We start from the raw sequence: 13294 nt of genomic DNA on the forward strand, positions 1-13294 counted from the left end.
AACTCCCTGCCTTTAACCTCCTCAGAACCTATTCTTTGTAAAATATAATTCCTTAAGCACGTTTGAAATTCATGTAAAGATTTCTAATTTAATTTTTCCTAAGCATTTTGTAGCTTTCACCTATCATTTGTATGTAGGTAATCACTGATTTCATTAAGAAGTAGTAGTTGAATTGCTTCTGACAGTGGGTTAGGCACTATGTAAAAAGAAGTGAAGAAATCCAATCTTTTGATTTTAGGAACTCAAAGATAAATAGTAACTGCTGTAGAGACATATTCATTTATAGGTCAAATGGCTAATAAAAAAAAAAACAAGATTCCCAGAATTATATGAAAGGAACTTTTAAACTTTGATTTTGCTGCTTTTCCAACAGCAAGGCTATCTTTCGTTACTTTTACTTTTGTTTAGCCTTTTTATATTGAAAAGAGAATACAATTAAATTCTGTTAACACAGCTTCAATAATCAACTAACGTTTGCCATGGTTTTTATCTGCCCCTCTTCTTTCTTCAATCAAATTCTGGACGACATATCATGTTACTGCTAAATATTTTAGTATGCATCTCAAAGAAAGGAACATTTTTCTTAATAACTACTGTGCTGTTTTCCTGCCTCACAAAATTAACAATAATTCTCTGATATAAATTAAAGCCTAGTCTATATTTATATTTACCCACTTGTCTCATAATGATTTTTTAGAATTGATCGGTTTGAATCAGGATCCAAATAAGGTCCGCTCATTGTCTTTTGGTTGCAGTGTTTCTTAAGTCTCTAAAGCATCCTGTACTTGAGTCTCCTTCTCATTTTTCATTTCTTGCATTTGGCTTTTTAATACTAGATCAGTTCTGTAAAATGAACCACATTATGGATTTATCTGATTACTTCCTCCTGTGTCACATCACTTGTTCCTCTGTCTCCTGTATTTCCTGTACGCTGGAAGTTCAACCTAAGAGCTCGATTAGATTGAGGTTCAGTTTTTTTTGTCTTTTTTTTTTGACAAGAATGCTTCATAGGGGATACTGTGTACTTTACATTATATCATATTAGGAGGCACATAATATACTTTTTTTTTTTTACTTTTAGTGCTGTAGAAATAGATCTATAAGTTCTTGTGGGTCCTTAGTTTTCCCATCTGCAAAATAAGTTAGTACTTTAGAGCAGGGGGTCCACAGCCTCTGGGATCTAATGCCTGATGATCTGAGTGGAAGCTGACATAGTAATAATAGAAATGAAGTACACAATAAATGTAACGCACTTGAATCATCCCAAAACCATCCACACCCCCACCCTGGTCCATGGAAAAATTGTCTTCCACAAAACCAGTCCCCGGTGCCAAAAAGCTTGGGGACTACTGCCTTAGAGAATTATCCCATTTTATCTTGGTTAGGAAATACAAATTTATAAAGTTTTGTGTTAATTTATTTTCCTTTAAGTCTATACTGGAGGATGCTGAAGGGAATGGAATTTTTATTTCACTATAAGAAGTGCTGTCTTGTTAAGTTAAAGACTAAATTTCTCTAATAATCTGTGCTTTGAAATCATATTTTGCCTTTAACTGGAGAAGAGTTTGAGGAAATGACGTATGAATGTGATATGTTGCTAGTTGTTTTATCTGTTGTCAGAGTAGTCTGATAATGCCATTACTGTTTGTCTGTATTTTTATAAAATGCCAATACCCTGCACATTGCATTTCCTAGAAGGCTTTCAGTTTCAAAGAAGTATTAAAGTTGAACTTTTTCTTTCTGTAAAAATTTTTGTTTCTATTAAAGTTGAAACTTTTTTTTCCCTGTGAAATAGATAAATGGTGAAAAGAGTGAAAAAAATGAGACTACAGAGAAAGGTAAGTGTGTTCAGAAAGAGGGAGTTTTTAGGTTATTATTGAGATCTTTTGATCTCGGATTTTACACAGTGAGATCTTAGCATTTCGTTTAATCTATATGTGAGCGTCTATCATTTTTCCTGACTTGTACAATAATACTGAAGATGCACTGTAGTCTATATCTAGATATCATAGGGAATATTTTTGGTAATATGCGTTTGAAAACATCAAAATTACAGTTGGTACTTGTCATTTTTCTTTTTGCCCCAAGATGTACCTTAGCATAGTGGTTAAGAGCCTGGAGTCTCAGAAGTCAGACTTATTAGGTTTGAATACACTCTTCTGAGTTTCACTTTGAGCTTATTACTTTGCCTTTCTATTTCAGTCCCCTCCCCCCCCCCATACGATGGGGATAATAATTGCATCTATTTCTTAGAGTTATTGTAAGGACTGATTGAGTTAATACATGTGATACTCTTAGAACACAGTAAACTTCATATAAGTAACTGTTAGTACTTATGACTCTTAAGTGGTAGACTTAATTATTCAAAGCCTTTTTCATTCCCCTCAAAAAAAGTCTGAACCAGTAATTTGGATGTTATCCATAGGTGGTGTTGATGTGCCAGTAACAAGGGTGTGACCTAAACAATAAGACTTAGGCAGTTACCTAAGTTTTCCTCTCTCAGAAAAGATTTAACTTCAACAGTAATTGTAACACTAAAATTATCTATTTAAAATATTGCCATATAACAGTTTAGAAAGTAAAACTGAGTATAGTAAGGGACCTTCCTAAAAGCCATTACCAATTCATTCTAAGATTAGTTTTTATCCACATGTTCTTTTGTATCTCACCCCGCTTAGATGTTACCCTTCTTGGTGGTTTGTTTTCACTCTTCAGACTGTTTTGATATCAAAGTGATCTTGGTGGTTAGAAAAGGAAGTAAGATGGTTATTAGCAACTGGGTATTTTAGCTTTGGAGGTAGCATGACTAGATTCTTCACACAGGTGAAATAGTTCTGTACATATTTAAGCCTCCTGGTAGTACTTTTCAATCTTTCACTTCAGGTGGTAGAACCTGGAAGGAAAATAGCAACATAGGGAATATTTATTTTGGCTAAATATTAAAGGGCTCAATATTAAATATTTTATGCTTGAGGAGCCCTGTGGTCCTTACATGAAAGCAGCCATAGACAATATGTAAACAAATGAGTGTAGCTGTGTTCCAGTGAAAACAGGTGACCATGGTTAACCAACCCCAGATGTGGGACACAGATAACAAACTTTTGGCTTATTATTCTAGGAAATCTACAAGGTTTTCAGATAGCCCCCAAAAGACCCTAAGGAGACTTCTTAAAAATTTAGAACCTCTCAAGAACTTTTGATCCATAAATTTTTTTTTTTGGTTGACATTTCTCAAATGACTTAATTTTTTAAACTAGAATATTTTCATGAGACACATATTATTAATATTTTATACAACAACAGAGCCAACACCAGATGTAGTTGTAATATCACCAGCAGGTTTTGGTATTTAAGTCTTTATAAACAAAGCTTTGAACTAGTTTCTTGATAAATGTCAAAAGCAAATTGTGTATAAAGTTAGTTTAAAAGGTAATAAATAATGTGATAGAACTGCAAGTATACAACACTTCCAGGAAAAACTATGCTTGTCATGTGGTCAGTGATATGATAGCACATGGAACTGGGTGTTTCTTGTCACTTATATTGTCTCTCTCAATTCCAAGGAGCAATCACAGCGAAGGAGCTATACACAATGATGATGGATAAAAACATCAGCTTGATTATAATGGATGCTCGAAGAATGCAGGATTATCTGGATTCCCATATTTCAGATTCTCTCAGTGTTCCTGAAGAAGCCATCAGTCCAGGGTGAGTCATTGTATATATATTTAGATAAAATGGTAAACTGTGGACAGTAGTAAATGTTGCAACTTAGCATCCATGCTAAATGTGGCAGTCTTTTCTTTTCCTGTGGTCCTTTTCATTCTTTGTTCCTCAGTGGCACACCTTACCCTTTCTGTAGGGTAGTGTAAAAGACATTCCGGTTTGGCTATTTCTTCCTGTCTGTGGCGTTAGGAGCCTTATTAGAAGAGGAATGAAACTGCTTTTATATGTCTTCTTTCCCCAGGTGTTTGTTGAGTAATTTCTCCTGTTTTTTATTTTTGAGCTTGTGAATCATATCTACAAAACTGACTAAATCATAAACTAGTTGAATTTTTTTATATTTTTAAGTTCCCCATACTATTACCTGTGGTAAGAGAGTACACAAATACTTTCTTGAAGAAGTAACAGGTTAGCTAAGTGATTAAGAAAAAAATATAGGTTCTAAAATCAGGCTGTGTTCAGACTGTATATTTCTGTCACTTATTAGCTACATTACTTCTAGCTAGTAATCTAACCTCTCTAAGCCCATGTTTCCATCTGTGAAGCTGGGATAATAATAGTACCTATCTGAGAAGTTTTGAGAAGTTTAAATGACAGATTTTACATATGCATACATTTAGCACAGTGCCTGGCACTAGTAAGGACCTACTAATATTTTTATTTCCTTTTTAATAAGACAGCCTTTAACTGTAAAAGAATTTAAAGTTACTTGCATCAATATATTGTATATTAGAAACTATTATCATAATAGTGACAGAGCTAAAACTCCAGTTCCATGGCTGTTTTGATTATTATGAGTGTTATAAAAATTATATAACTTCTCTAGGTCTTAGTTTATGAGACTGGATTAGTTAAAATCTATGGTATAACTTAAGGAATCTTAAAAAGATACATTTTTAGAGTTAGGTAATAAAATTTGCACATTGCCGAGGCTTATAATTGCTCAACCTGAAGAATAGAGTGCTTTGTAAATATGCTATTTAAAAATGAGATTAGAAAAAAAGACAAAGGGGGAAAAAAGAAAAAAAATTTTTAAGTAAAATAAGAATTTTTAAAAAAGGAAAAAAATGAGGTTAGAGTACATAGTCTAATCAAGTAGGTATGAATTTTTCCAGGATTTTAAAAGACAGAGTTATGACTAATCTTCGATGGTCCTACCTATACTAACAGAATGCTGCTGGCTTTTGTTGATTATCTGTTTCCCAAAATGCAAGAATTTGACTAATGTGAAACTCAAGGTGAGTTTAGGTTGAAGATTGAAGATCAATGAATTGCATACCAAGAAAATGATTACCTTTTAATTTCTGTTTCAGTCCTTCTGAATTAGTTAAAAGATGTTTCAGTTTGTTGCTAGCTTTCCTTTTTAGTATTTGTTAATATCCCCTTCTTGCCAGAGAGCAGGTCTCAGAGTTCTCTACAGGTAACAATATCTACAGCTATCTGATGGTGAATACCTATATTACTAGTATTTTATATATATACAAAACCACTTTTATCCTAAGTATTTAGCCCAGTCAGTTTTCAAAAACTGAATGCATCCATTTAGCTAGTGACCAAAAAACAGAACGTTGCCATCACTTTAGGAGCCCTCCCTTACGCTACCTGTCTGTGGCTACCCATATCCCCCGTCCACCCAAGGGAGCCACCAACAGGTTTGTTTTGTAGTTTATATAAATGGAATTATACAGTCTAAAGTCTTTAATGTCTGGCTTCTTGTACTTGACCTGTTCGTGAGAGTCATGTATATTATTGTGTGCGGTTGTAATTTGTTTATCCTCATTGCTGTATGGTGATCTATTATCTGAACATAGCATAATTCACTGATGTGTTTTATTTACTTTTAGGATTATCCTTTATTTATTGGACATGATGCTGTTTTTTCATGCATATAGGAACATACACTTTCCTGTTAAAAACAATTCAAAATCTATATCTGGATTTTTTTTTTTTTTTTTCAAGTAAAGGTTCACTTTCAATTAAATAGTTAAAACATTACATAGTAGACAAAGGAGAGCAGAGTTGCAGCAACTTGTGAAGGGGTACGTGAAGGACTGAAGTTTGAGGAGTACTGACTGATTTTATTGCTTTCCAAACTAGAGTTCTGAAGAACACTAAGGAGTTTTTAGACGAAGTGTATTTAGGCAAATATATCCTTAGAGTCAGAAATTGTCCTTAAGAATATCATGTTTCAGTTTTCCTCCTTCTTTGTTGACCAAGCATCCTTTTAATCTCTAATCTTTGTATATCAAGTGAGACTTAACTATAAAACAGTATTTTATATTTCTTTTTTTCCCCTTATTTCCTAGAAGATATGGTAACCAACATTGTTATATAGGAACAAGATTTTTTCCTCTTAAATTATCTAAACCATTTAGTTTTACTTAAAATACAAATTTTTGCCCAGTTTGCCAGTATCACCAGTTAAATACTGAAATGCCTAGGTGCTTTGCTAGGAATAATATGGAGTTCCTTACCTGGAGGTGCAAATCTGTATTATTCATTCCATCATTTCAGCAGATATTTACTGAGCACTCATGATGGGCTGTTACTGTGGTTCTAAGAGCTGAGGCTAAATCACTGGACAGAAATCTTTGCTTCATGGAGCTAATATTTTAACAGGGTGGTAGAATAGGTGAGATAGACAATAAACTTTAAAATGTACATCTGCCAGTGATAAGTGCTATGGAGATGATTGTGTTAAGTGTGTATGTTGGGGTGAGTATTAAACATTTTAATCCCTGAAGGTTTCATGGAGAATCTATCCCTCAGCTAACCTTGAGATAAGGGAAATGAGTGACGCAGTTACCTGAGGAAAGAGGGTTTCCAGGCAGAGGGGACAGTAGGAGCAGAGGTGCTTTAGGCAGGGGCATACGTGCCCAAACCAGGAGTTACAAGGCAGCGAAGAGTGGAATGGAGTTGAGCGGAATAAGTTAAGCAATGATAAGAATGTTCAAGTAATAGGAATAGAGGTAGGAGCCATGCACTGGGCTCTTTAGGTAAGAATTTAAGCTTTTGTGTGAGCGAAGGGGGAAGTGCATGTGCTTTAGTGTAGACTTGGTGTCATTCACAGGTAATGATGTAGCAGACAGCACACAGAACAGCTGAGAGTGTACACGTGAGCTCGCGGCAACTGTAACCTGGATACTCAACCCCTTTGTGCCTCAGTTTCCCCATCTATAAGGATAATAATGCCTGTTTTATAGGAGTAGAGTGAGGATCTAGTGAGGGTCACTGAGAATAAAACATTTAGAATAGCACCTGGCACATAGTAAGTGCTGTACGTGTTTGTTAAATAAGCATTTTGGTATTTGGTTACTTATTAATTATCTGTATAGGTATAAGAGAACTGAAATATAAAAGTGTTACCCCTTCTCCCTCATTATTTATATTTGACTGAGATGTACTCAGATGAGTTCCTATGTTTTCATTTTTTGCCCCCCACCCCTTTTTCTAATATTAAGGGTCAAGTGAGTCTGTTTCTTTCAGTCTCTAATAATTACTAAAATATATTTTAATATTATGCATTAGTGAAGGTGTTAAACATTTTAGGCTATTCTTAACATATAGTCTGACCTTAGAAAGGAAACTGTCTTAAAGTTTGCTATGATATGGGGAGTTCCCTGGCGGTCCAGTGGTTAGGACTCTGCTCTTATTGCCAAGGGCTTTGGGTTCAGTCCCTGGTTGGGGAATTAAAATCCCAGAAGCCCCATGACATGGCCAAAAAAAAAGAAAAAACGTTTGTTATGGTATGATAAAGACTGTAGAACAAAACTCAGTGTCTTATAATAGTATATTAGGACCTCTCATCTACTTTCGCCCCAATACAAATGTTAATACATTTCAGAGTCACTGCTAGTCGGATTGAAGCAAACCTCCCAGATGATTCTAAAGACACATGGAAGAAGAGGGGGAGTGTGGATTATGTGGTCCTTCTTGACTGGTTTAGTTCTGCAAAAGATTTACAACTTGGGACAACTCTACGGAGTCTGAAAGATGCACTTTTCAAGGTTAGCAAGTTTCCTTGTTAGTTTACTGTAATTGCAAGCCTTTTCTGGTTGTTAGAAAGGTATGTGGACTAGTTGATTATCTTAAGGACATGAAGATCCATCATGCTTTGGTTGTAGACTTTTAAGAAATTCAGATTTAAAAGACTAGTTTTGCATCACCCAATAACATTAAAATGATCTTAATAGTAGGATAATTAGAACTTTCAGAAATTAAATTATCTGGAAAATGCTGTTTTTGTTATGAAACATAAAGGAAGAAATCACTAAGGAAAAAAGACTGATAGATATGACAATAAAATAAAAACTTAGGTGTGAAAAAATGTACCGGATTTGAAGGCAGAAGGCAAAAATATTTGCAACAGATATGGCACTGATTTAGAACACCTAAAATCTGAAGAGTTTTTGTAAATAAATAAGAAAATTACTTAAGATAAAATGTTGATGTAAGTAGTAGACACAGACATAAACAGAAGATATGAAAGTGACAAAAACATAAAAATATCAACATAACTAGTAATCAGAAATGCAAATTCAAACAGTTAATGTCACTGTCATGAACAGATTAACAAAGATAAAAATAATACTCGGTTTAATATGTTAAGTTATTAAACAATAATAGCACTAAATGCTGGTGAGCATGTGGTAAGAAATAAAACTCAGTGTGCTGGTAGGAGGGTCAGTTGATGGAACGTTGTCCTCCAGGAGAGCAGTCTTAAAAGCCTTGAAACAATCATGCTTCAAAGTGGGAAATCACAGAATATACCCAGGTGTAGGCTGATATAGGAAATTGCCAGTATTCACCTAGTTTTCACTAAAAAAATGACAGTTTCATATAGGTAAGCCTAAGGTACCTGTAAGTTTAGTACATATAAAGATGATATAACAGATCAGTGAGGAAAAGATGGACTGAAATAACTGGTCTGAGGACAGCTGGATAGCCAGTAAGTAAAAGAAAGGATCTCTGCCTTATTTCTTAGACCACACTAGATTCCAAGTGGGTAAAAGACATAAATATGTTGATTGAAACAATGAACTACCAGGAAAAACCATTGATAAATGTTTTTATTACCTTGATCCTGAACCAAAGAGGCTCATAAATTTGACTGTACTGAAAATATCACAAATAAAAAGTCAGAGAAAATATTTGTAATAAGACAAAAACTTATTTTCCTTAATACTCAGAGTACATTCACTAAGAAAAATAGCAATCTGTAGAAGAATGGGCAAAAGATGAGATTAAGGTAAGCCATAAAGGGTTGATAAATGTATTGAAAGATGTTAAACTTCACATATAAGTGCTAATACAACTCATTTTATGTCCACCAGTTTGGTAAAAATTATAAGGACTTATAATGGGCATTCTCATATACAGATGGTAAATGTGTAAATTGGCATTGTCTTTAGAAGGGCAGTTTGATGGCATCTTTTAAGGTAATGGTTTTAGTAAATTATTGTACAGAAATACACAAACATAATTTTAAAAGTTCATTTCAAAGATTAGCAATATATATTAAAAGCCTTAAAATGTTCTTGGCCTACCCTCTCCACTTCTGGGAACTTTTCCTAATGGAGTCAATTAGGTATATGTATAGGATCTTTAGTATTTATCTTAGCATTTTTTATAATTAAATAGGAAAAATAATAATTGTTGAAACGATTGATTCAGTTTTGGTGTGTGTGTATATATATGTGTCTGTATAAAATAGAATATTATCTGGTCATTACAGATGATGATATAGCTCTTTATGGATAACAGATGATCATATAAAAGAAAAGCAGTTTAAGTTTCATTATTCTATTAAAAATGAAAAAGTATATATAGAAAACAATAAGAATAAACTAAAATGTTGGAGTGTTATTTCTGGGTGATAAGGTTATATTATAGAAGATTTTTATTGTATGTTAAGTTGTGTTCCTATTTTTCTTCTAAGATCATGGATTACTTGTGTGATTTTAAAAACCTCATCTAAAAAAAAAAAACCTGATCTATCCATTTGTTTCATTAAATGCTGAATTTTGAATTCAGCTGTCTCTTTTTTTTTGTAATCATTTACAAGAAATGGATCTTTTAAAAACAATTTAATATTCAGGTTTGTTGTGTTTTTAGCTGTCAAGAGACTGCTGCCATATTAATAAACATAGTATTTCCTTATTTTATAGTGGGAAAGTAAAGCTGTCCTGCACAAGGAACCTTTGGTTTTAGAAGGAGGCTATGAAAACTGGCTCCTTTGTTATCCACAGTATACAACAAATGCTAAAGTTACGCCACCCCCACGAGGCAAGAATGAAGAGGTGTCTGTCTCATGTATGTATGTGAAAATTTTTGTTTAAAATTGCTTTGGTAAAATTTTAAATTTTTTCTGTTCTCAGGCTAGTGTTCTTGGTTGTGTGTGCATTTGTCCTGTTAGATAGCAGTTTGCTTTTAGGCATAAAAAATACAAGATGTCCACAGTCTGAAAGTTAATGTTTATCAATTCATTAAGACTGTTGTGGTTGTCACTGCTTACTTTATGTTTAACTATGACATAGAACATGCATGAGACATGAAATACTGTTTGTGGGGTTTGCTCTTCTTTCAAGAATATATTTATCTTTTGGGGATTTTAGTGGACTTTACTTACCCTTCACTGGAAGACTCAGTTCCTTCTAAACCTACTGCCCAGATGATACCTCCTATAGAAATCAGTGAAAATACAGAATTGATAAACAGTCAAAATGAGAGAATGGGACCACTGAATATATCAGCTCCAGTTGAACCAATTGCTGCTTCTAAATCTGATGTCTCACCCATAATTCAGCCAGTGCCTATTTTAAAGAATATTCCACAGGTGAGTGGTTTTCTTTTAACTTTATTATGTCTTTTCTTTTAATATTATATTATGTATATAGTATAGAAATATGTATCTAGTATATATATACCTTCAGTATTTTAGAAGAAAAATAGTGAAAAAATCTATATTCCTCTATTTTTGGTATATTGGTACATTTTTGCCATTAAAAGAAACTTCATTGTAATTGTCTCACTGCCACAGCAATATAAGAACAGATAACTGAAAGGATTTTCAACCTAACTGGGTCCATTTAGTATAGGCAGTACTAATAGAAGACAGTTTAGCACAATGAACTTGAACAACACTTGCAGGTGTTTATTATAAATTTAATTCATAGTATTTTCCCAGATAGATTGGCTTACAGATGATAGATATATGATGTCAGTGTTTTGGTTTTGAAATAGCTCTTTAGTTTGATTGCCTTAGACTTTGACACATAAATAATAGGCATATTTTAACAATAATTGTTTAAAAGAGCTTACATAAAATATGTTATAATAAAAAATTATAACATCTTTCTTGTCATTAGATTTTACTTAAAGGAAGGTAAACTAATTCTTTCCTGTGCATTTTCCAGTAAGATTTTTTTTAGCATTTTAAATTTTTTTCTCAGATATTTAAATAATATTTCATATTTGAAGTAGGTAACATCTGGTTTGTGGAGCAGGCTCTGATTAGAAAATTTAGTCATTTTTTGGGGATATAAAATAAAGCCATTCATTTCCTCATTTTTTAAGGCCTACTTTTAATATTTCTGATTAAATCTTAAGACTAATTTGAATAATTTTTTCTTAAAATGAAAATTTTAAAAAATCTTTAAAAGAGCTATGACATTGCACTTCCTTTCAATTTAATCAGCATGTTATTTAAACCATAATCCCTGTGTGACTTTCTGAGATATGTACAATTTATGAATTGTACCTTGATAAACATGTACTATTTAATGCAATCAATAATATGTATCAATAAATAAGTACTGTTTAATAGTCACTGGAGCACACACACATCAAGAAGAGAAGTTCTGACTGAAAGTGGGTATCATCAGGGGGGTCTTCATGGAGGAGGTAGTATTTTTATCTGGGCTTTAGGAGTGGAGTAGGATTTAAGGGTGAAAGAAACAAGTGGAAAAATTGTATGACTAAAGGCACAAAGCATGTTCTGGGATTGGTAAGTAGTTCTGACAGGTTTGGGCACAGCTCTCGGACAGAGGTGAGTGTGATGATAGATAAGATTGGAAAAGTGGACAGAAGTCATCAAGAGAGACTTTGATCTCTCATGGAATTTTGTCCTGTAGGTGAAAGAAAATCGCTGAAGAATTTTAAACTTGAAAGTAACACGGTCATAGCTATGCTTTTAAGATGAGTGGAAAATGTGGATGAAAACATTTATTTTGATCCCTGTTCACCTTTTATTGTTAACCTCATCCTCATAGTATTTGTTCTGACTTTATTCACAAATAAATTTAGAAAAGGGTGGGGGAAGGGAAGGGTTTTTTTATTTTTTTTTGAGTGAAGAGGCAAAAAGAGCAAAGCAGAGGAATGATTCCTTCTTGTGGTAGTGTTTTCTAATGGGAAAAACATACAGTTCATTTTGTAGGAACACTGTACAGGTTGTTACTGGCAGACATTCTCATTTTTATTTCCATGAATGTCTCAAGAAATGATGTTAGGGTCATTTTTAACAATTTTGTAGGGTTAATATGTTGTTAAATTGAGGTAATTACTCAATTTTAATTAGTATCTTATCTCTTATGAAAGTTGTTCTGGAATATTTTATTCATTCTGTCTGCAACATTTTATTTACTGTCACGCACAGTCTCTACCCTCCTGGAGCTTATGTGCTAATAGAGAAGAACATTTTAAACAATTACAGTTGTTTAATCAGAATCCCAGTAGGTACTAAGAGGGAAAAGAATAGAATATTATGAGAGCATATATCAAGCGGCTTAGCTGGTCCTCAGGGATCAGGGAAGTCTTTTCTAAGGGAGAGATATTTAAGCTAAAACTTAATGTTGTGGGCATTATCTAGCTGAACAGCTAGTATAAAGGCCTGACTTGGGAAGAAGCATGGCATCTTTGAGGAATTAAAGATAGGGGCAGGGTAAGTATGGCTGGTGTATCAAGTGGTATGAGATAAGATTGGGGAGATAGGCAGAAGGGAGACCACACAGGCATGGCAAGACTTTAGATGTAATCTAAGTACAATGAATGGTTATTGAAAGTAAGATTTTAAGTCAGTGATCAGATTTATATTTTAACATGATTACTCTGGTAACAGAATGGAGAAACAAATTTGAAATATCTGAAACTCTTGAGTTTTTTGATTTGAGCAACACATAGTGGGCACACCCATGTGTTTGTTGGGGGAAATCATGAATTCAGTTTTGGCCATATTAGGTTTGTGGTATATGTGAGATACTCATGTGACGACACTGAATTAGCAGTTGGGTGTGTGGAAATGGAACTTCAGGGGTGCTCAGGTCTGGTTTTTTTATGTTATAGAATGAAATCTTCATACACAGAACATATCAGGGTATTGAAAGTGTGGAATCAAGAGGATGTAAGTGCTAAGTGCCTTATGAGAAATCTAGACATTAGGTCATTTACAAATAGATGTTTTGACAGATGTTGTCTCCAGAGAGTGATGGTTCTTTTTATCACAACTTGATATCAAGAACTGAGGTTATTGTGTTCCTGGATTTCAACAAAAGGATGTTTTTCTCTGTATTTGTTG

The 13294-nt window shown here is 33.6% G+C and overlaps 1 protein-coding gene across 3 annotated transcripts in view; it reads left to right on the plus strand.

Annotated features, from left to right (window-relative positions):
- USP8 (ubiquitin specific peptidase 8) overlaps window positions 1-13294 on the plus strand; it is a 51442-nt gene that overhangs the window by 22449 nt on the left and 15699 nt on the right. For all 3 annotated transcript variants that reach the window (XM_061157143.1, XM_061157141.1, XM_061157142.1), the window contains 5 exons: window positions 1796-1838; window positions 3564-3708; window positions 7568-7730; window positions 9891-10035; window positions 10338-10558. In XM_061157143.1, coding sequence (XP_061013126.1) covers window positions 1796-1838; window positions 3564-3708; window positions 7568-7730; window positions 9891-10035; window positions 10338-10558 — 717 coding nt within the window. The remainder of the gene's footprint in view (window positions 1-1795; window positions 1839-3563; window positions 3709-7567; window positions 7731-9890; window positions 10036-10337; window positions 10559-13294) is intronic.

Source organism: Dama dama, chromosome 12, assembly GCF_033118175.1.
Source record: "Dama dama isolate Ldn47 chromosome 12, ASM3311817v1, whole genome shotgun sequence".
NCBI classification, from domain to species: Eukaryota; Metazoa; Chordata; class Mammalia; order Artiodactyla; family Cervidae; genus Dama; species Dama dama.